Below are 23,674 nucleotides of genomic sequence, written 5' to 3' on the forward strand. Positions count from 1 at the left end.
TTAGTTAATTTGAAAACACTGTATCTGTTGTTTCGAGAAAACTTTAGTCAGGGAGAAAATATTTTGCGATTACCGAAGTGAACGTTTAGAAGTGAAAACAAGAAGTCTGAGTGAAACAAAGGTGAGTAGGGATGCTACATCGACCCTTGTTCAGAAGAAATGAAAATCTGATCGAATCTGATTTGCGTTTTTGTGTTTAGATTGTGCGCGTTTCCATCATGAATGTTGTGGTGACCGCGCTTCACGACAAATTTCACAGCCTTCAGGAACAAGTAGCAGCGGCTTCAGCACAGCGACATCATAAGAAAGATCAAGAAAGTCAAGCGATATATTCAAAAACACGCCATACTTTTTACAGTTCTTGGAATCATCGCTCTTTTGACTTTGTCTCCATTTCTTGTGATCTTAGCGGTCGTCATGGCACCGATGTTCTTGCTCCTGGTGGTGTCCTCATCTTTTGTTTTCGTGCTTCTTTTTAACTTCGCCGTCGTTGTATTTGCCGGCGCAGCCTCTTGTTACATATTGTATCGTATCACTTGGTTTGCAATTCACTGCATCCAAACTTGTTTAAGCTTCGTAGCGTCTTGCCCTTCAAGAATATACCAGTATTTCAAGGTCAGGATGTACGAGTTGTTTTCACAGCTTCTTGATGGCTTTACTGGTGGCTTAGCACAACAGAATGTCCACAATGTGGAAGAGTGCAGCGAGTCGAATGACTCAAGTGAACTTGAAGATATTGAGCCAGATTACAGAGACAGAGAAACAAAATTATATGAAGCATTAGTTAGCAGGCCGCAGTATACCGGGCAGGACACATTTGAACCGTTTCAATACTAAACTCGATAGTACTTCCAGTTTAGTATTAAATAATGCAATACTTTCTGACAAATGAACGTTAAAAACAATTTCTCAAAACTAGGCTCGTTGTGAATGTTATTTCTCTTATTCTTGCTTATTTTTTGTTTTTGTTAAGACTTGTGTAAGTACCGTAAAATTCCGGTTATAAGCCCACCCGCATAGACGCCCCCGGTTATAGTCCCATTATCTGGAAACAAAAAAATACATCCGATTATAAGCCCCCCCCCCCCCGGATATAAGCCGCCCTCTGTCGGAAGACAGTACTGAACAGGGCTAAATGTAGCTTTGTTATGCGTTTTTAACTTAAAAAGGTATTTCGATTAACACTCGCGTGGCTCGTTTCGAACGTTTTTTTATTCCGCTTATAAGCCCTCCCGGATATAAGCACCTCCGCTTATAAGCCCACTCAAAACCCCTTACGAAGTTGTATAAGCCCAGGGCTTATAACCGAAATTTTACGGTATGTTGTTGATGTATATTTAAAATAAAATGCTAAATAGCGAATTTTATTGCCATTTATTTGAGGGGACTTGCGCATATAGCACGTTATTAAAAACTAGCAATGGTATATTGGAATTCCTGCGTTTTGATTGGTTAACAGGCAATGGTATATGAGCTCATATACTATTGATCACAAATATGGTAGCCGATACGCGTCAACGAACACTGCTGGGGAGCCCAAATATTGCAATTCTTTGGGCGTTTTTAATAAAACAATTATTCCACTCGCGCTTGTTGGATATGAGATCGTTATAGCCAACTCGGTGCTACGCGGCTCGTTGACTATCTACCATCTCATATCCAACGAGCGCTCGTGGAATAATTGTTAAATATATCAATGAAATACAGTCGAACCCCTATTAAACGGCTTCTTTTGAGAAAATGGTAACTGGTCGCTTAATAGAGGTTCGTAAGAAATTAGTATATGGCGTGGTAGAACATCACTTCATTGCCAGGAAATCAAAAGATTATCACTCAGCTTAGTGAGAACGGAATCACGTCAAGACGATAGTGTGAAAGTTTTTATCAGTCGTTACCTCCAATTTCTGACTCTTATCTGTCATTAGGTTGTAAAAACAAGGCCAAGCTACGTGTGCGGTTAAATTCTTGGTGACTGCTTAAATACAAAAGACGAATCCTCATCGGGACGAGCGAAAGGTGGCCGCGGTCGCTTAACAGAGGTGGCCGCTTAATAAGGGTTTTATTTACAGTATTATACTGGTATTACTTTCTGGCCGCTTATTAGGGGGTGGCCGCTAAATAGGGGTTCCACTGTATTATGCGTCCGTCCTTTCCGGGCAAAGTCTGCACTATTCGTCCCATGACGCAGCCTTTCCAAACTGGTCAGAGAGACTGAACATGTCTTCAACGCTTTCACAGAGGAATTCATAAAGAGGCTTAACTGCCATTCATCACCCCCGTCAGCCGTTGAGCTATGGTAGTTTCGGCGGCTAGCAACGGGACTACAGTTCCTGGCGCCGCCAGATGCCACTGGGTGATGCCTGGTCACGGCACGCGTTTGGTTGCAAGCAAATGTCGTCGTCAATAATGCCCCATTGTTTGAGGTTCGTAGGTGTAGGAAGGAGGTCGTACGTAGAACTCAGTAGAAAGCTGATCCTCAATGGCTCCATCTGTGCAAGGGTGGGCCAGTTGCGTTTTCTCTGTTCTGCCTCTTCCCAGCACGACCAAGCACACTGTTTAGCGAACACAGCTGCTGTAGCTGATCTCTTTTCTTCGTCGATGGCGCGTACCTCCTCGGTCCCTGCGCAGAGAACGTTATGTACGTTATTTCCCAGGCCAGCTCTACTACCTTGCACCGCACCTACGATGTACCTTAGTTCGACGGCTGGCTTCTGCCTGTTCAGCAGTCCATTTCCGGCCAGATTTCACCTCGGCTTGTACCTCGCGAATCACTTGGTCAGGCGAATCCCGGAGACGCACCTTGCCAGCCTTAAATTTATCCACTACGAAAGAAAGTGGTAGCTGTACCTTTGCCGAGCGGCTGTACAGCCCGACAGTTGTAAAGCTGAGAGGGACACCTAGCCATTTTTTGAGGCATTGGTTGACGTGCCGTTGGATTGCTTCAACGCGGGTGAGTGTTACCTCGTAGATCTGAAGCGGCCAAGGTAGGCGAGAAAGGAGGCCATGTTGCAAGATCCATGCATTCAGCTTCCCAGGGAAATCTGTCTCACTGATGGCTTATAGAGGGTAGTCGAGGGAACGATAGATCAGGTTATGGGGGACTGATCCGTAGGCATTAGAGAGGTTAAGCCAAACCACATGCAGTTCTCTCTTATCTTGCTTGGCCGTCCGGATGGAGTTCCAGATCATTTGAGCATGCTCCAGGCATCCAGGGAACCCTGGGATATCGGCAGAGGTATCAATAGCCCCATTGTCCATGAGGAAGTTTGTCATTCGGCGAGCGATAACGCCAAAGAAGATCTTGCACTCTACGTCAAGCAACGAAATCGGGCGAAAGTTGCCAATGCCAACTGAGTTCTTCTCTTTGGGGATTTGGATGCCATTCGCGAGGCTGATAACAGTCTTGAGGTATCAGGTCCTCTTTTTAGGCCCGTTGCAGGAGGACCGTGAGCTGGCCAAGCACAAGCGGACAGTTCTTATACAGCTTATAATAGGATAAGCCATTCATGCCAGGAGCACTCTTTTACGGGCCTTACGCACGAACTCACGAACCTCTTTCACTTTGAGGTTGGCGTCCGTCCTTTTCAGGCAAAGTCTGCCCTATTCGTCCCATGACGCAGCCTTTCCAAAGAGGAGAGTCAGAGTCAGAGAGGAACGAACATGTCTTCAACGCTTCCACCGATATCACTCAAACCGACCGGGGAGCAGATCAGGTCCGCGAAGAAGTAGAAATGATTTGTGCGAAGGACTATATGTCATGATAAAACTGTCAATGTCTCCTATTAACGATTGACTCCACCTTGCAAGATAAAGTGTTCAACATCTACGGTCTATTCCTTGAGGATGACATTCAGCACCCTCCTTATCTCCTTACTCTTCTGATCCGCCTTCACAATTTTTTCGCTCTTTATCAAGACCCGTCTTCGATTAAAAAACAAATTCCAATTTATCCTTCTCACAGAAAATATCTTGTCATACGCACTCACTCAATCTTTCCTCCAAAAAATGCGTGACGACCCAAAAGAATGGCTACTCTTTGCCCCCCTCCCAGTAAGTTACAATGCATACTGTAAAATCCCGCTAATAAGCCTCCCATCCACAGGCCTATCTAACTTCTTTAGACAAAACATAGGCATGCTAAGCTCAGATTTTTTTTCAATTTATGGGGTGCCGTCGTGCTTATAACAAAACACTAAATGACTTATCCCTCGGATTAGTCCTTCGCCTCGGGAAACATTGAGATTCTCGTCGCAAAACCCGTCTCGAATAATGACAATTCCAATTTATCCTTCTCATAAAATATCTTATCAAATCACTCGTAGTTCGTCCTTATGATTTCTCCTGTTATCGGCTTGTTTTATTTTATATATCTTGCTAATCACACTGATTCAAACATTCCCAACTAAATAAAAATGTTTGAGTTACAGTCGGTCTCCCCAGTAACAAATGACAGCTTCATCTTTGAAAATAATCATTTTCATTTACTTGAAACATTTTTAGTTGTCGCCGTATATTTAAGTTGGGTTGCAACTTTTTACAACGAATAGAACTCCCACTTAATTACAATTTATCTTATCTAACATCGGTAACTCATGAATTTATGTTTAATTAATATATTCTTATCTGCACTATTTAAAATTCAAAATGATAGCGTGGATAAATACTGAGCTGTTTCAACAAAGGTTGTCCAAAAAAGCGAAAAGCTGGCTACTCCAGTCAAATGCAAAAATCATCATGTGTGTCATGCTAGACAACAAATCATGCTTTTACTGGCAAAGCTACAAGACCTACAATACTCTGTGTCTGGTATGTAGTGTCGACCTGAACATTTTAAAGGTTGAATTGACTTCATCGAAATTGAATAAAATCAATTAAAATCGAGGCGTTAATAAGCCAGGTATCGCCATCATCAAATGTTTATTAGGATTCTCATCTCACGTTTAGAAAATATAGCAATCCAAACCGTAATAATAATATAATAATAATAATATCTGAAGGTGCTAATGAGCTCTCCAAAGCCTTCGCCGATGACCTATTTTATCTGAATTCAAGAGCGAGAGCGAGTCAGATCATTTGAAGAAGACAGAGTTGACTGCGCACCCAAGGTGTTCTGCTTCCTTTACATTTCATGTTAAAGCACTGGTAAACACTTAATTTTTTAGGCTGAATTTATTTCTTAGATACGCAATTTGATATTGTTGGTGACAAAGTTGTGGAAATGTGTAGCTTATCCGTACTTATCCGCTCCCGCCTGCACTGCCTTTAATTCGGAAAACCTACAAATCTTGTAAAATTGCGTTAATATATCTTTGTTGTGCGAGAAAGAAAACCAAAACGTGTAAATCTATCGCCTTTCTATCTCTGAACAACGTTTTATCGCTTCTTTATCAACACCATAAGTGACATGGTGTTTCGCCAAATGCAAACTAATGCTTTGCGTTCCTGCGTTCGATCGGGTTGTTTTTACTGTAGACAACAGAAAGTGTTAAATCAGTAATTACGATTTGATTTCTTTGACATCGTTAAACAGTTTAGCAGTCAAAACTATGAACATATATTCAGTTGTATATTTCTGTAAAAGTGAAAGACATTTCACGCCTTTACTTCCCCAGACAGCGCAGAGAATGGACAAGAGAGTTGTATTCATTGCTGTTTTACTGGCTTCTTTGGAGTTGTCTCTTGTGATGTCATTTCCTTTTCCTGCAAAGGATTTATCCAAGGTATATATGATATAAAAGAATTCAAACTTTATCTAAGTCGACGTAATTAAGTTAACTTTAAGTTGTTTTCGTGCCTGGTTGAATTTTTAAAAACTCTATGCCACATGCCCTTACTCGAATTTTCAACGAGCAAAGGTACCTGTCATTCAAAGCGAGTGACCCTTGACCCAGGGTGACCCTATCCTCCTCTCCTCACCAACTCCCCAAGGCAACTTCTTGATATATTCTTTTTACAAAAAATGCACTTAAAGCTCTCTCACCCGCAGTATCTTGGTTTGGAGGTTGACCCCCTCTACCAGAGACAATAAATATAAGACTTACCACACTGGAGCAATATTTATTTCCTGTGCAACTCTTGCTGAAAAGAATGTACACTTAATAATATATATATAATTTTACATACGCCAATGAGGTTTGAATAACTTTTGAATTGCCTTATCAGATGCGGCCAAAGCGTGGTGAAGTGTGTTTGTGGCTGGGTGTGGACTGCCAAACTGACTCTGACTGCAGCAGCAAGTGCTTGGAGTCTAATTATGAATGCCACTAGATTGAAAATATCATCACTGGTGGCTATGAGAAGAAATGCACCCGTTCACAAGACGGGGACGAGTATTAGATGTGAAAGTTGCTGAGTTGTTTTTTTTCTCCGATTTAGTTGTTAGGGAGGACGTCGCGACTCTAAATATTGAATAAAACTCATATCTTCTCGTTGATGGCGTTTCCATGGTTATTTTTATTAAATAGAAGACCATAATTAATGAGAAAAGTCTTGAGTCCTTATAAGTGTTGCCTTTTAAATATCACAACCTGCTTAAACTTAAATATCCGATCGAGGAATCTGAAGGTTGCATTCAAATATTTTCTTTCTGAGTATAAGTTCTTTCCACTGCTTCTTTCTTTTCTTTTTCCTTCTAATAAGGGCGTTAGACAAAATGAGGTTCCAATTTTACCGTGTAACCACTTCCAACAGGACACAGACACTTTGTCAACAGTTTGTTCATATCATGTCGAGCGTGGTGAGATAATTGATAAACGAAATACAGCAAGCGCCCCCACGACCCCCCCCCCCCCCCCTCCACTCGTTCCCAGGGCCATTAGGCAAGATGGCGACGGTAGACAGTCCGGCTAAATGAAGTACAGTCTGTAGCCATCACAAGCATGCCGTATGAAAGAATTTTATGCATTGGTCTCGTGGCTCTTGATATTGTTAACACATGTGAACGTTACCCTCAAGAGGACGAAGATTTCAAAGCCAATTCCCAGAGATGGCAAACAGGAGGAAATGCCTGCAACACTTGTACTGTACTGACGGAGCTTGGGGTGGATTGCGAATTGTTCGGTTCAATGTCCTATGGTCTACAAGCAGATTTTATTCGTAAGCATTTGGCTGAGCGAAGAATACGTTACAACAACTGCGTATGTCACACAAACTGTGGAACACCAACATCTTGTGTTGTTTTGAGTCTTCTCACCGGAAGTAGAACCATAGTACACTCGAGAAATAACCTCCCTGAGCTAACAGTTACAGAATTCGAAAAACTAAATCTGTCAGACTACAGATGGATACATTTTGAAGGCAGAAGAAATGAGAAAGCAATTGTGGAAATGATTGAAATTATTGAGAAATTTAATACAACGACAGCAATGAAGTCATGCTATGAAAAAGTCAAAGTTTCAGTAGAGCTGGAAAGGCCAAGAGAGTCTCTTATGCTGTTGCTAAATAAGGCCGACGTCGTGTTTATCAGCAAAGATTTCGCTCGCTTTCGTGGTTTCTCTTCATCTGCACTAACTGTGAAATCACTTCACCCTCACCTCAAGTCGGGTGCCGTGGCAATTTGTGCTTGGGGAGAGGAGGGTGCGGATGGAGTTGGTCCTGATGGTGAAGTTAAACACAGCGATGCCTACCCCCCAGAGAAAGTAATTGACACTCTTGGAGCAGGGGACACTTTTAATGCTGGTGTTATTTATAGCCTGTGTAAAGGGTTATCATTACAAGACACACTGAATTTTGCTTGTTTTTTGGCTGGTGTTAAATGTGGTATGCAAGGATATGATGGTTTAGGTAAAGCAGCTGCATGTAATAAATGGGATAGTTTAGTGAAGGGGTTAAGGGTCAACCATGAAACCTGAAAATATTTAAATCAGCATTCTTTGGTTTCCTTAGTAGCTGCAGGTTATTGAAGATTATATTTTAATAATAGTTCTAGATGTAATAATTTGAAAGCAATTGTGCCAGAGTTTATTGGTTGGCTGGGTTAAATCTGAGCCCAACTCAAGTTGGACTCATATGTCTGAGTCACCCACCCCCTCCCCCTTTCTCCCCCAGGGTTTCTCTTGAAACATGATCGCAAAGTTTTTAATTTCATGATCCGTGATTATAAAATATTGTCCGTGAACTGTGAATGACATGTTTGTTGTGACACATGAAAGCAAAAAATAATCTTTTGATAATGTGTAGTTCCATAAAATATCGATACCTCTCCCACAGAAGGGATTTTTTAAAAGAACACCCCACCCCTCTGGAAATTCCAGTTAAATTTCTTACATTTCTTTAAAATTTTTGGTCTTTGAGACCCCCCCCCCCCCAGGAAATTTCCAATCCCTTCTGATCTGTGGGGGGAGTATGGATATTTACTGGAACTGCACAATCTTAAAACCTGACTAAAATTCTGCACCTTTTCATGAAAATTGCTGTGCAAGGAAGATTCCTTTTGGACACAATTTGTGCAAAGGCTAAATATTTAACTGAGAACAGTTTGTCAGTCATTTTTGCAAAGTGGCCTTTGCAATACCTAAAAACACTAAAGACCTCTTTGTCTATGATGTTATTTTCCGTGAAACATGTTAGCTGCTGCCCGAGAAGGTTCCAAAAGGCTTTGTAGAATTCTGTGGTAAGACCATCCTTACCAGGTACCTTGCCGTTAGGAAACTTGAGCAAGGCATTTGTAACATTCTTGAATTGACAGTTCCCCTTCACAAAGCAATTTTGTACCCTGCACGGCCACTTTAGGCAAGTTTATGTTATCCAAAAATTTCTGCGTTTATATCAACACTGTTCTGAGAGTCTTGATTAAGTTCACCCAATATAATTATAAGCTGTCATGAGAGCTAATTATTGGTTGGCCATCGCTGTTATACAGACGACGAACGCAAGTTTTTTCACTCCTGTTACTTTCAAGATTAAGAAAAAATTTAAAATTTTTTCTCACCTTTTTGTTCCTCCAGGAAATTAGTTTTCCTTAATTTCAGAGATAGGGTTAGTTCTAGAGCATTAGGGTAAGAGTTAATATAGTTTTTGGTTAGGGTAAGGGACTGCAGTCTGAATTATGATATACCGATAATGTGATAATTATTTTATGCAAGGGGACATAATATATCAAACAAGAGAGATAATCTGAGTTGAAAATATGATGCGCAGCGGAGTATTTTGGACGAAATTAGAGGTGTTTGGATAGCTTATAGAACACTGTCTCAAATGTTTGATATACAGCTATTTCAATTAACGTTGTCGGGTTAAAGCTAAAAGGCAAGACCGCATGGCGTTCCGGGTATTCACTACAAATTTGCATATAAGCTTCATTAAATATACAAATTTGTATTTTGCACGTGAAGAATTCACGAGTTTGTTTTTCCTCTCAGGAGGCCTTTCTGAAGCTTTCAATGTCGCTTGAAAATTCGTCTAAAATTCAGTGTGGCTAAAAGCACCCTGTTTCACATGTCTGAAGAAAGAGAAAACGTGCAAATTCGTGTTTGTCACGGTGCAAGCTGTCCATCCAGCCATACAAAGCTCTCTTATTTTAACGATTTTTAAACGAGTTCCATGCCTTTGCGTTTAAACCAATAACTCTCAAATTTGGTTGAGTTACTAATTTTTGGATGCTCTTTCAGATGACAGGCCCAGTTTTTCAGTGCAATCGATATTGAATATTCGTACCCAGTCCCCTGCTCGTTTTGAACATGGCTAATTGCTCTCTTGTTCTACCCATATCATACTGCCTTTCAGTCTTGTCTTTATAGCTTTGATCCGGACAACGTTTACTGAAATAGCTGTATCTTCTCAATTGAAACAAAAACTATCGAGTATATAACAGAGAAATAAAATCGTGAAAATATATGCAAATTAAGATCAGGTATCCAAACCTCCTTCGGGGTTATGATTTTAAAGATTTTGAGAAAGTCAGGTCAAGGCTGACTTGAGAGAAAGAGAGATCTTTGTATATCTTTTGTATTTCCATTGTGCAAATCACTGATGCAAGCTTCTCTGTTTAATAAAATGTCTGCCATCTTATGAATTAAAATAGCTGATCCTCTATTCTCAGACATGCAAAGGCTGCTTTCTTTATCAGATTGAATTTGATTGACTGCCAAATTGCTGGTAAATATACGCGTGTTGTCATGTCTTCTCTATTACATAAGGTGCCATTATGGGTTTTTAGAGAAAATTAAGGATTGTTACACCACGTATTCAACGTGTTTGATGGCTGGGCTTCAGGAACGCGAAAACGGTTCATCGTCGGTTGTTCCAGGGTACTCAGCTTTTCCCTTTGATCCGTGCAGAAGAACATTTTGAGACCCTTTTTCCAGAAGGTTAGTAATGATTACAGAATTTAAATTCTGATATTCAGCTGTTTACCTCCCATTTAGTAAACACGAGCAACAGAGAGATCGGTCGACAAAGACGTTCGCTAAGTGTTGTGCTGTGTCGAAACAGGAATTTTCAACTTGTTATTGAAAGCTTAGCAAAACCTTACCCACAAGGTAGCACTCAAATTTGATGGTGAGGTTCAGGGATGACTGTGGGGGGTTAAATAAAATTAAGATAAATACTTACACACCAAATATATTTGACTTTCTTTGAGCTTTTCGACGTAGGAGTGGGTGGAGGAGGGGGGGGGGGGTAGGCAGGAGGCGGACATAATCAGGGCATCTGTGTGAGAGTCACTTTGGCAGCGTTGGGGCATTTTTAGCCTGAATTTCAGACATCCCTCTGTGCTCTCCTGCTTGCCAGAAGGAACGTCTGAACACATTTGAGCCTAATGCCGTCCGGTGACGTCATTACCCGAAAACCGGGTAGTGATTTTGATTGGTTGATTTTAAAATTATTTGCATAATTATGTGAAATTATGACTGAATTTTACCGCGCGAGGATTGTAATTTGAAAACGTTTGGAAAGAGTTCGAAGGAGTTACCTTCCCAGAAATGAATTTATTAGTCATTTACCTTTAGTTTATTACTTTATTAGTTTACCTACGGATGAAGAACAGTAATGGAAATCGGTAGGTTTTAAGTTGGCGGCATTCGTCGCTTCGACATGCAGTGTTTTGCCAAATTTATATATGTATTCTTGTTTTGTCAACAAAGCCGCTCGACGTTTATGTCCTGCGGCCTCGATGAGCCAGTGATTTCTGAACTCAGTGCCCATAGTCAAGTAGGATATTTTTGTATTGAATTCCGTTTCTTGATGCCTCAGTAACCGTCTAAATTGATTCATTTAAGTACTCACGAGTGTGTTGTATTTGCTCGCTGCGTAACATATTATATTTTGATCGCTAGATAAGCTTCAGTTCAGATTAAATCGGTTCCGTAAAAGAATATAGCCTGCAGTCGATTAAAATCTTATTCATTTGTCTCATAGTTTACTATTAAAACAATTTTATACCCTGTAATCCTTTATTGAAGCGATTTTTCTTTCACAATTTCATGGCCTCGACAGAAACTTTACCGCATGAATTACAACCAGAGTGTAGTGACGTCACCGGACGGCATTAGGCTCAAATGTGTGCAGACGTTCCTTCTGGCAAGCAGGCGAGCACAGAGGGATGTCTGACATTCAGGCTAGGGCATTTGTGGATGGTAAAAAAAATATGGAATAATATTGTAATGTCTATTGCAATGGCAAACACTGTTGGTACTTCTATAATTATGGTGGCAGTTTTCTTTATGCAACAACTTTTCTCTTCTGTCAGAAATGTAGTTTTTGTATGAGCTTGCTGTCCATGTAAGTGGTCAATCAATTTGTGTTTTTTAGCAACATGGAAGCAACTTATAAAAATTTGTGGTGTTTGTGTCAAACACAGATGGTGTTTTTTTAACTTTAGGCAATGGCTTCTGTGCAGCAGGAAGGTCATTTCTCAAACCAAAATGTCCAGTCATTTTCGAGGTCATCGTATGAATTACTTGCAACATACACCACATCACAACATCCTGCACTAAAGAGTGATCAACAAGAAACTTGTCTTCTGGATAAATCTTATGTTGATTCACAACTGGTACCTGAGCAACTTCAAGCTGTTATGAACAGAGAGAGTATACACAAAGGAAAACACTCTGCGACATCACCTGTGGCCAAGAAACAAACTTGTTCTCTTTTAGATTATCTTCTTCAAGTTGCTGAACAAAAGGCTTCTTATCCCATAACTGAAGAAGGGGAGGCAATTAAGAACATGATGGAAAATGCTGCAGAGAATTTCTGTGAATACCTTAGAGCAAACTTTCACCTATTCCATAAGTGCCGACTACTGAGGACAGGTAGCACATATGAGGGAGTTAAAATTGGAAAACCAGATGAATTTGATTTTATGATTGAAGTTCCGTCTCTTGCTTCAAGTGATGCAGTTGTGTTTCATCAAGGCTTATGTAGCAATTCGCTTGGACGAATAGCCTATAAAGTTTGTGATAAGGATCTCTTCTCAGATATTTTTGAGTTTGAAGCAGCCCATTTTACTGTTAAAGGTCCTGTGGAACAGGAGGCCTTTATGAAGGTGATATTTGCAAAACTTCTTCACGCAATTGAGACCAAGTTCATAGAGTTTCTTCCGACTGGTTGGGAATTCATGGGAATCAGTGGCAATGTTACTACAAATGCTGAAATGTTTGAAATGTCTGGCATTAATGCTCCAGCAAGAATGGCTTTTACACCTCGTTTTGTATGGCATGGTAAAACATTTCCAAGCCTGAAAGTAACAGTGGATTTTGCATTTGCTATTCCAATTGTAAAGCCAGCATGTGATTGCTCCTCAGCGCCACTCGAAAAGGATCTTAAAGGTAACAATGGATCATCTGGGCAAACACGCCTGCCAACAGCAGAGCTTGAAAAATGTGACATATCGAGCCACAAGTCAACCTGGGACTCAACAGAAACGGCAGCTACACTTGTTGCACCTGAAGACAGAAATGATGCAAAGCATGATACCAGTGCACTTTATGAGCCTGAAAGCCAACCTGTTCATCTTGCACAAGAGGAAGACCTCATTTCAATACAGTCTTCAGTTCCTGATGTTTTCCATCTCCTGTTAGCTGATTTCATATCAGGCGGTGTGCGCACTGGGATCGCTATGCATTGTGGATGTAAAATTTTCAAGATGGCGGCGAAGCTGGGAAAATTTAGTAAGTTACAAGCTTCGTTTTACTTTATCGATAGAATTATTTCTTTTCTGAGCTCCTTTTCTACAGTTACAAAAACTTATACTCACTAAGATTGCATCTCTGTCAACAAAATAAGCAATGTATATTATTTTCAGCAAAAACGCAGACAACGAAAGGTATATACTTCATGGGTGAATGCCATGAGTGCATTGAATACCCACATTGCATTGTGGGTACATTATGGATACAAGTGCATTATGGTCCAATGCTTAATCTCTTTCTGGCTGACTTGGCTTCCTTCACTTACTTGAGTTACTTAGAAAACTTAGGTCACTTGGTTAACTTGGCTTTCTTCACTTACTTGAAATACTTGGATACTTGGATAACTTGGCTCACTTAGCTTCCTTCACTTACTTGAGTTACTTGGATAACTTCGCTGACTTGGCTCACTTAGCTTCCTTCACTTACTTGAGTTACTTGGATAACTTGGCTTCCTTCACTTACTTGAGTTACTTGGCTCACTTAGCTTCCTTCACTTAGCTTCCTTCACTTACTTGAGTATTTTACTTCATGGGTGAATGCCATGAGTGCATTGAATACCCACATTGCATTGTGGGTACATTATGGATACAAGTGCATTATGGTCCAATGCTTAATCTCTTTCTGGCTGACTTGGCTTCCTTCACTTACTTGAGTTACTTAGAAAACTTAGGTCACTTGGTTAACTTGGCTTTCTTCACTTACTTGAAATACTTGGATACTTGGATAACTTGGCTCACTTAGCTTCCTTCACTTACTTGAGTTACTTGGATAACTTCGCTGACTTGGCTCACTTAGCTTCCTTCACTTACTTGAGTTACTTGGATAACTTGGCTTCCTTCACTTACTTGAGTTACTTGGCTCACTTAGCTTCCTTCACTTAGCTTCCTTCACTTACTTGAGTTATTTGGATAACTTGGCTTCCTTAACTTACTTGAGTTACTTGGATAACTTCGCTGACTTGGCTCACTTAGCTTCCTTCACTTACTTGAGTTACTTGGATAACTTCGCTGACTTGGCTCACTTAGCTTCCTTCACTTACTTGAGTTACTTGGCTCACTTAGCTTCCTTCACTTACTTGAGTTACTTGGCTCACTTAGCTTCCTTCACTTACTTGAGTTACTTGGATAACTTGGCTTCCTTCACTTACTTGAGTTACTTGGATAACTTCGCTAACTTGGCTCACTTAGCTTCCTTCACTTACTTGAGTTACTTGGATAACTTCGCTGACTTGGCTCACTTAGCTTCCTTCACTTACTTGAGTTACTTGGATAACTTGGCTTCCTTCACTTACTTGAGTTACTTGGATAACTTCGCTAACTTGGCTCACTTAGCTTCCTTCACTTACTTGAGTTACTTGGATAACTTCGCTGACTTGGCTCACTTAGCTTCCTTCACCTACTTGAGTTACTTGGCTCACTTAGCTTTCTTCACTTACTTGAGTTACTTGGATAACTTCGCTGACTTGGCTCACTTAGCTTCCTTCACTTACTTGAGTTACTTGAGTTACTTGGATAACTTGGCTTCCTTCACTTACTTGAGTTACTTGGCTCACTTAGCTTCCTTCACTTACTTGAGTTACTTGGCTCACTTAGCTTCCTTCACTTACTTGAGTTACTTGGCTCACTTAGCTTCCTTCACTTACTTGAGTTACTTGGATAACTTTGGTCACTTGGCTAACTTGGCTTCCTTCACTCACTTGGCTAACATGGCTTCTTAACAAAGAAAGAAAATCACTGACAGCTTAAAAAAAATCGCGTTTAATAGCCAGGGATTAGGGATTATTCTAAAAAGGAACTGTCAGCCTCATAAATACCCGATGGCCAAAAAAAGTTGCAGTGGGTGAAAGCCCAAAACTCCCATGCATGCTGCATAAAAAATTAGCCGTTTACCCACACACACACACTACATTCTCAATCTAGTAAGTGTATACAGCATGACTTCACTTTATCCTCGTTTCATTTTCCTCAGTTAGTAAATAAATAATTAAATCAACTTTGTTTTACGAGGGTTGCACCGCTAGTAATGGCGGACAATTAAATCCGAAACATCAAATTCCCTTTGTAACTGACTAAGATGTCTGTGCCATCGAAACATACTTTTTCTAGTAATTGGAAAGTTCTACTTTAATTGTAACTTGTATGCCTTCTGTAAATTTAAATATCACATGGGATTGTTTAATATACATGGTTTCGAAATCAGAAGAAACAGACCATTAACTTTTTTATCCTAGTACAACTATAACCTCTTTAATGAATGGACAACTACTACTTTGAACTGCATAGTGCTACAACAGTTTCCAGCTCTCATACTTGGACCAATCAGTAAAAATGGCATCAAACAAACGTTCACTCATTATTCAAAGAACTGCGAGTGTTGTCTTGACGCTACTGGTGTAAAAATATTTTATGCGTTAAAAAACTTAAACAAATTCGATCCACTTTCAACGCAACAAAATACAGATATAAAACAAAATGTGCCGCGTGACGTAACGTAACCATGGAAATCGTATGAAAATTAATCTTTGGGTTTAAACTTACTGTCCACTAGCCAACTGCCATATAGCTTCCGTGCGTCTGTATTTATAAGTCAGTTTTCCACTTATTTGCGCGAGGGTTTTTCGGCCGTTAAAAATTAACGAGTTACATTTTGCATATCTACTTTCGATTACAAAATTGTACAAAATGCAGATATTTTCTTTAGTGGGTCCTAAACTGGAAGAGCAAATGAAATTTTCCGTCATATCAAGCACACAGTTCTCTATCTGACTCCACCCCGCCGTAATATTATCGCCGTTATTTTCTTTCAAATATTCAGTTCCTCGACGCCTTTTAAGAGAAGGTGGGGAAGAGAGCATCGACTTGCTTCTTTGCTTGCCTTTTCCTTTTGTTGGAGTATTAATGTTGTTTTCTCCAAAGATGTTCCGACAGTTGTAGCACTTGCAGCCTATGCATCCTAAACCAGCTGTAAAACAGGGGCATCTCGTTCTGTTTTGTCCTTTGGCGTCTACGCAAAAAGCTTTTTCTGCATTCTCATTCGTTTTCTTTTCACCGCATCTGCATTGAATCACTGGTTTTTCGTTGCCTTTTTTGTCGACGTTTCCACAGGAGCGGCACTTGCACAGATCGCGGTTACAGGGTTGACCTTTTTTAACACAAGGGCAGCGAGCCGTTCCTCCTTTTTTGGTACACGCGAATTTATCTCGTGACTTTATATTGCTGCCACACTTACACCCGACATTTTCTTTAGTGGTTTGGCTTTTGGGTTCTTGCCTCTCGTCCGACTTACCCCTGTCTTGCACACCTAGACGCCGAAAAAAGTTCAATGATATTAATCAGCAACTTACATGTAAATCTTTTAGTTATTTTGCGTTTTGTTGATATCCTAAAAAACTGCACATATGTTCTGAAGATCATACAGTGCTACAGTTACCGGGGTCACCCAGACAAAGTTAACCAATCACAAAGCAGAACAGAAACAATAAATTTCAGCATTTTTTCTTTCAGTGAATGGTCTGAATTGAATGTCGATTTCAAGAACACACATCAATACTTAATTTTTGGCTGCATACCACTGGCATTTCAACTAGTTTTTTCACGATTGCGTCCCTTTTGTAATTGAGTAGTTGTGACAGCACAAATTGCAAAGTCACAACTGATTGTTTAAAAACAATAAGTTTTCATATGTGATGAAAGGTTGTCTTTGACACTGCATGAAAACATTTTTGATTCAGTGAAGAAGCACATTTCCGTGTACTTCTTATAATTTAAACTGCTATTTTTGTGCATTGTAATTAATAATTATTTCATCTTACCTAATGGTGTCGTGGCATCGTAGTGACCTGCTCCATAATAATGGTAGGCTACGAAAATAGGTTTGCTGGTTAGTGGGTTGCTGGGAAGGAAAGGTACACATGGCAGAGAGTTAAGAGATGTCACCACCATGATAGGCACTCGTAGCAACTGGGCACATACTCTCATGACAACGTCCCCGATTGCTGTGTCAAATGTCCCCTGCCTTCTGAACTCGAGTGCCTTGGTTTCCAATGCCTCCCTGCTTTGGTCGGTGAAAAAGGCTAAAATGTCTTCGTCAAATTTCAGCAATTCATCGACGAACAAATTCCGCATGGTGACTGTGTCTTTATTTTCAGATTGACAAAGACCGATTGATGTCAGGTGATTGAGTACCTCGAGTTGCTCTTGATTATTGCAGATAGATCGTAACATTCGAGCTATACTGCGGAAAGCACAGTCTCCGTCCTTTGGTACCACATCGGTTGTTAGATTAAATCCTCCGAGATTTCTAGACAGGGTTTCAGTATGTTCAGCAACAGTTGGGTCACAAAGATCTTCTTCATTCTCGATGTCTTGTGTATGGCACATTGTTAGGCCGGCTGGGATATTAGTTAATAGCAGAAGGTCATCGGCATTAATTGATCTGTTGCAGTTGTATTCTGAAAATTTCTTTATAATTTCATAATTACCCAGGGCCGCTTTAAGGATACTTTCCGCCACGTTTTCTGAACAAACATCGTCAATTGTGTGTGTTACGACAATGCTTTCACTATTCACTTGTTGTGATTCTTGGCGGTCATATGAAAACATAGACTCAGTTAAACGTTCTTCTGCCTCTTGCTTTTTGAAAGGTGTCCATTTGGTCGCCTCCACGACAATAATTTTTGGAATGTTCCAATATCTTAAAAAGAAATGTTAAAAAGAAAAAGAAACTACAGTAATTGTTTGAATGTTCCATTTTTATTTGCGTGGGCAAAAGATGCGATTTAGAACAAAGAAAGCGCGATTAGCAAATAAATCCACACTGATGAGAGCCAATCATATGAAGTTTCGGATTTAATTGTCCGCCATTACTAGCGGTGCAACCCTCGTCAAACAAAGTTGATTTAATTATTTATTTACTAACTAAGGAAATGAAACGAGGATAAAGTGAAGTCATGCTGTATACACTTACTAGATTGAGAATGTAGTGTGTGTGTGTGGGTACACGGCTAATTTTTTATGCAACATGCATGGGAGTTTTGGGCTTTCACCCACTGCAACTTTTTTTGGCCATCGGGTATTTATGAGGCTGACAGTTCCTTTTTAGAATAATCCCTAATCCCTGGCTATTAAACGCGATTTTTTTTAAGCTGTCAGTGATTTTCTTTTTTTTGTTAAGAAGCCATGTTAGCCAAGTGAGTGAAGGAAGCCAAGTTAGCCAAGTGACCAAAGTTATCCAAGTAACTCAAGTAAGTGAAGGAAGCTAAGTGAGCCAAGTTAGCCAAGTTATCCAAGTAACTCAAGTAAGTGAAGTTAGCCAAGTGACCTAAGTTAGCGAAGTCATCCAAGTAACTCAAGTAAGTGAAGGAAGCCAAGTTAACCAAGTGCCCTAAGTTATCCAAGTAACTCAAGTAACTCAAGTAAGTGAAGGAAGCCAAGTTAACCAAGTGCCCTAAGTTATCCAAGTAACTCAAGTAAGTGAAGGAAGCCAAGTTAGCCAAGTGCCCTAAGTTATCCAAGTAACTCAAGTAAGTGAAGGAAGCCAAGTTAACCAAGTGACCTAAGTTATCCAAGTAACTCAAGTAACTCAAGTAAGTGAAGGAAGCCAAGTGACCTAAGTTAGCGAAGTCATCCAAGTAACTCAAGTAAGTGAAGTAAGCCAAGTTAACCAAGTGCCCTAAGTTATCTAAGTAACACAAGTAAGTGAAGGAATCCAAGTTAACCAAGTGCCCAAAGTTATCTAAGTGACTCAAGTAACTCAAGTAAGTGAAGGAAGCAAAATTAGCAAATTGCCATAAGTTATCTAAGTAACTCAAGTAAGTGAAGGAAGCCAAGTTAGCCAAGTGACCTAAGTTATCCAAGTAACTCAAGTAAGTGAAGGAAGCCAAGTTAGCCAAGTGACCAAAGTTATCCAAGTAACTCAAGTAAGTGAAGGAAGCTAAGAGAGCCAAGTTAGCCAAGTTATCCAAGTAACTCAAGTAAGTGAAGTTAGGCAAGTGACCTAAGTTAGCGAAGTCATCCAAGTAACTCAAGTAAGTGAAGGAAGCCAAGTTAACCAAGTGCCCTAAGTTATCTAAGTGACTCAAGTAACTCAAGTAAGTGAAGGAAGCAAAATTAGCAAATTGCCATAAGTTATCTAAGTAACTCAAGTAAGTGAAGGAAGCCAAGTTAGCCAAGTGACCTAAGTTATCCAAGTAACTCAAGTAAGTGAAGGAAGCCAAGTTAGCCAAGTGATCTAAGTTAGCGAAGTAACTCAAGTAAGTGAAGGAAGCCAAGTCAACCAAGTGATCTAAGTTTTCTAAGTAACTCAAGTAAGTGAAGGAAGCCAAGTCAGCCAGAAAGAGATTAGGCATTGGACCATAATGCACTTGTATCCATAATGTACCCACAATGCAATGTGGGTATTCAATGCACTCATGGCATTCACCCATGAAGTATATACCCAACGAAAATTCGTCCCGTATGAGGGCCATTCCAAAAAAAATTCACACCCCCCCGTTGACGAATTTTTCTTTAGAGGTCTAAAATATGTCGGCACGTTTGATTCTTTCTGAGGGGGTAAGTAAAAAATGAGCAAAAAGTGGTCTTTTTTCTGATGGGGTTAAGAAAAAATCGGGTTTTTCTGAGGGGGGCATCATGTCGGCACTTTGATCTTTTTTTCTTAGGGGGTAAATCTTGACTTACCTCGTCAACAGGGGGGTGTGGATATAAAATGGAATGGCCCTGAGCATGTAATTTGAATCCGTCTTGTCTTGAGCTATAATTTTTCGTACATTGCACATTGGACGAAGAAATTGGTATAAACTGTTTCTACAATGCTTGTTCTAAGCCAGGGTATAAACGCTCCCAAACGCTCCCCTCGTTGTGTTGTAGATTTTCCGAATTAATACAGACATGTTTTGGTGGCAAATATGGCTTCGAAGAGGTGACAGATACAAGAAGTGATCGCATGGTGTGACTCGTTTAATCATGAGATAGCGACGAACCGTTTCCTCCAACATTGTTTAGATTACCAGCGGTGCTTAAAATGTTTTACATCGGTGCATGGCTGATAGAAATCAACAGGCTAACCCAAACTAAATAAAAAATAATGTAGTTCATTTTAGTCAAAGGGAACGATTTATCGTTATTATAAGTCAAAGATGTGTTTTAAAGCTGAATCAAACTCTGTGGGGAAGTTCATTCAAGGGTATTTTGATGTTGAACACAAATTCCCAGATCATTTTCTTAGCTTCCAGGTGTCTAAAATAAAGATTGAATAAATTGAATAAAAGTCTGTATGCTTGACTTGTGTTCATTGTTTACTTATATAAAATGTGCCCATTGAAGACAGGTAATTGTTAAAAAAGAAAATACACCAATTTGTGAATTTTAAAGGTGACAGCATGATAAAGATCCTTAGATGACAACAGAGATACTCAGGGATTTGCTTATTTTGGTAGGCAGAATGTATACTGAGTGCTAAAATGGTCACCAGGTGAACCAAGGGCAGGGAAAACAGCTATTGCTATAAATAACTGGCATCAAAGCAAGTGCAGTCATTGAGATCAGTGCTAATATGTCAATGATGAGAGAATACATTCAGATGAGAGAAATGACTTGCAAAAATTAGCCTTAGATCACTACATTCCAAGATCCAAGTACTGACACCATTTTATAATTCAATAAATGGGAGAGGAAAGGAGTTAAAAGGCATGAAAGAAGACTTGCATCATAATTTCTGATCTGGTTGCTATTTATTACACCTGCTAATGTAGGCTGATCTAAAGCTGAAAGGTTCATGAGTATGCTATTCACTGTTTTACAATTCGAGCAAGCAATTGCATGCTCATTTATGTGCGAACCTGTTTCAGGAGGTATGTAAACATGGGAATGACTTGTAGGCTTTTTGGGACATGTTTTGATAGCCTAATATTACCACGAGAGAACTAACTGAACATAAACTATGAAATTCTCCCAAACTCTCCTGGTGACTCCATCAGGCTGTATAAGCACAAATGTCATTTGCTGTTTCATGGCTATAACAAAACAGTTAAACTACTTTTCAAAAGAATTGTACCAAAAAACTGGCAATGACAAATAAACATACAGTAAAATGCAGTTTTTCTTTTATTTGATTTAACACTTTCTAACCAAGTATTACTGAAGTGTTCTAGTTTAAAAAAAAACAAGCCCATGGGAAATGTTGCTCAATAATTTTTAAAAAATGTATATGCAGGAGGAAGTCAAACCTCAACCGTAAATAACAAAAAAGAACTGCAACAAGCAGCAAAAAGCCTGGAAAAGCTTAATTTATAAAGGATCTTGTTCATAACATATTGTGCCAACTTTTGATCAGTTTGTATAAACATAAACACAAGAATACATCAGTACAATTCTTATCATGCAGACTCGGTAGCTTATACAACACAAGGCAGCTATTAAATTAAGCCTTTTTAAAGCAATATTTCTACAGTTGAAAGCTCGAAACGATCAAATCGATTTCAATACTCAAGGTGGCACTGAAGTGACTGAACCGGCAGAGAAGTCAAAACATTCGAACAGGCCATCTTACCTTGAGTTTGCTCACGATTGTTTTGGGATCACTTACTTTAACGGAGTCAAAAAAAAGCTGACTGATCGTGAATGATCGAACAAAGTGATATTGTATTGAGTTGTCTTGCAGTAGATGGTAGGCTATCGACCGCTATCGATGCACCGGCAGGGCAGATAATTTATCCTTCGCTCACATGGACCAACATTCGAATGTACGTATAAACAAACGGTATGTATCAAGAAGCGAAGACTGTTTTCGCAACCAAACTCGACCTTGTTTGTACATTAACGTTCTTTTAAAGAAAACATAGCAAATTCGCTGATTTTCGCAGCGTATTTAACGAATACAGCTCGCCTTCGTCGCCTGCCACGAGATGTGCACTTATCCACGACTTGACACAAATGACCAGAATTTTAATTTCGACCATGATGCATAGCGATCCCAGTGCGCACACCGCCTGATTTCATATGGTGCAGGGCATCATTCTCCATCCAGGAACAAAAGATCATGGAGAAATTTAACCCTTCAGATGGCCAGAAAAAATTAAGGATGGGCCGATACTGGTTTTTCAAAACGATACGATATCGATACGATATTTGCCTTTTTTCTCGATATCGATCTCGATATCGATATTATGACGTCATTTCCGTCCTGATGTCATTGGTTTGTCATGTGACCATACAAAGGACAGACCTGGCATTATAAATGTTAGCCAAGAATGCTGATTTTGGTCTTTTTGTTTCACTGTTGCATCAGCAATGTGTGGACATAAAGTCAAGGCAAGAAAAATTCAATTATTGACAAGAACATCAATATTTCTTTGAGAAAAATTGTATTTTTCAACCGCAGGTGCTGACCAGAAGATCGCAGGCTCAGGTCACGTGTGCAGTATCGAAAGCGTATCGAAAGTGCGATATTTTTCGAAAGTATCGATACTTTTCAAAATTGTCAAAATATCGATGTATCGAATATTTGGTATCGAGTATCGGCCCATCCTTAGAAAAAATGTATGAGGCTAGTGAAGTATTTACGGGATGCCTTCATTCCACAGGATTATGACAGCAAGACCTTCGATTTGAAGCCCAGCATCCCCACATACTGGTTAAAGACAATCATGTACTACATGTATGAAAAATACAGAAGTGACGAAATGGCATGGAAAGCAGATCACTTGAATGACCGGGTGTTGGAAGTGTTTGAAACACTGTTAGAGTGTTTACAGCAATCAAGCCTGTATAATTTTTTTGTTCCAAATTATAACTTGCTTTCACTGAAGCAACCTGGTGAGCTGAGTGCACTTGTGGATAGGGTGAAGTCACTTCTTCAACTGTTTTATTCATTTGACAGGGGAGAAGTTTCCCTGGATGATATGGAGGTACATGAATGTAAACAAATCAGAGAAAACGAAAAGGTCCTATATGAAAATAGAAAAAGCACCCTGATGGAGATGCTGTTGACACAGGCCATTTATGGAACAGATGATGATTATGAAGGAGAATTGCAACGTATACAATGCTTCGCAAACCACTACCTTGATGGTGTTGCAGGGCATAAAGTATTAATTACAGAAAGAGGACAAGATATTCTTTTCCTTGAAGATGGTCAGAGTGTTAACATTAATATTGAGGAGACAATTGCTTTTCTTGATGAGAGTCGTCAGGCGTTTGAGATGGAGTATGTAGAAGAAGAGAATGTCAAGGAATAAACCATCAGACATCTCGAGGGCAATCAAGGGAGTCATTAATCAGTTCACTTTGTGAAGTGAAACATTATTTAACATAGTATTTGTGAGGGCCACAAGTTTATGTTTTTTGGTCCGTATATTATTAAGCATTGACTCCTTATACAGCCACAAGCTACATGTAAGTTGGAATGTTTTGTTTTTACCACAGTTGGTAACTTCGTTTCTCTTGGTGGCTCTGTTTAATTCAAGTAGTCAAGATTAGTTGCCATCAAATTGAAATGTATATCGTAACACTATTGACAAGATTGGCTGAAATCAAGGCCATTAATGACAA

General features: G+C 39.7%; 2 protein-coding genes and 1 long non-coding RNA gene across 5 annotated transcripts in view; 2 read left to right on the top strand and 1 right to left on the bottom strand.

The window, feature by feature from the left end:
* The window catches only part of LOC144650107 (uncharacterized), a 150,855-nt gene that overhangs the window by 122,520 nt on the left and 4,661 nt on the right, over window positions 1-23,674 (bottom strand). The gene's annotated exons all lie outside the window — the stretch shown is intronic.
* LOC144650088 (ketohexokinase-like) lies at window positions 6,820-8,123 on the top strand. Its single transcript, XM_078509747.1, has one exon. The coding sequence runs from the start codon at window positions 6,879-6,881 to the stop codon at window positions 7,848-7,850; it is 972 nt and encodes a 323-aa protein (XP_078365873.1). The 5' UTR covers window positions 6,820-6,878; the 3' UTR covers window positions 7,851-8,123.
* LOC144650068 (uncharacterized) lies at window positions 10,203-23,456 on the top strand. Of its 3 annotated transcripts, none has more exons than XM_078509716.1 (4): window positions 10,203-10,307; window positions 11,819-13,016; window positions 22,114-22,191; window positions 22,655-23,456. In XM_078509716.1, exons 2-4 carry the CDS (start codon window positions 11,822-11,824, stop codon window positions 23,359-23,361), a joined length of 1,980 nt encoding a protein of 659 aa, XP_078365842.1. In that variant the 5' UTR covers window positions 10,203-10,307; window positions 11,819-11,821; the 3' UTR covers window positions 23,362-23,456. The 3 variants fall into 3 exon arrangements, with proteins under 3 accessions (XP_078365842.1, XP_078365843.1, XP_078365844.1); XM_078509717.1 differs by having other exon boundaries at window positions 10,207-10,307; window positions 11,749-13,016; XM_078509718.1 differs by having other exon boundaries at window positions 10,263-10,307; window positions 11,798-13,016.

Source organism: Oculina patagonica, chromosome 4, assembly GCF_052425735.1.
Source record: "Oculina patagonica isolate OP01 chromosome 4, crgOcupat, whole genome shotgun sequence".
Taxonomy (NCBI): Eukaryota; Metazoa; Cnidaria; class Anthozoa; order Scleractinia; family Oculinidae; genus Oculina; species Oculina patagonica.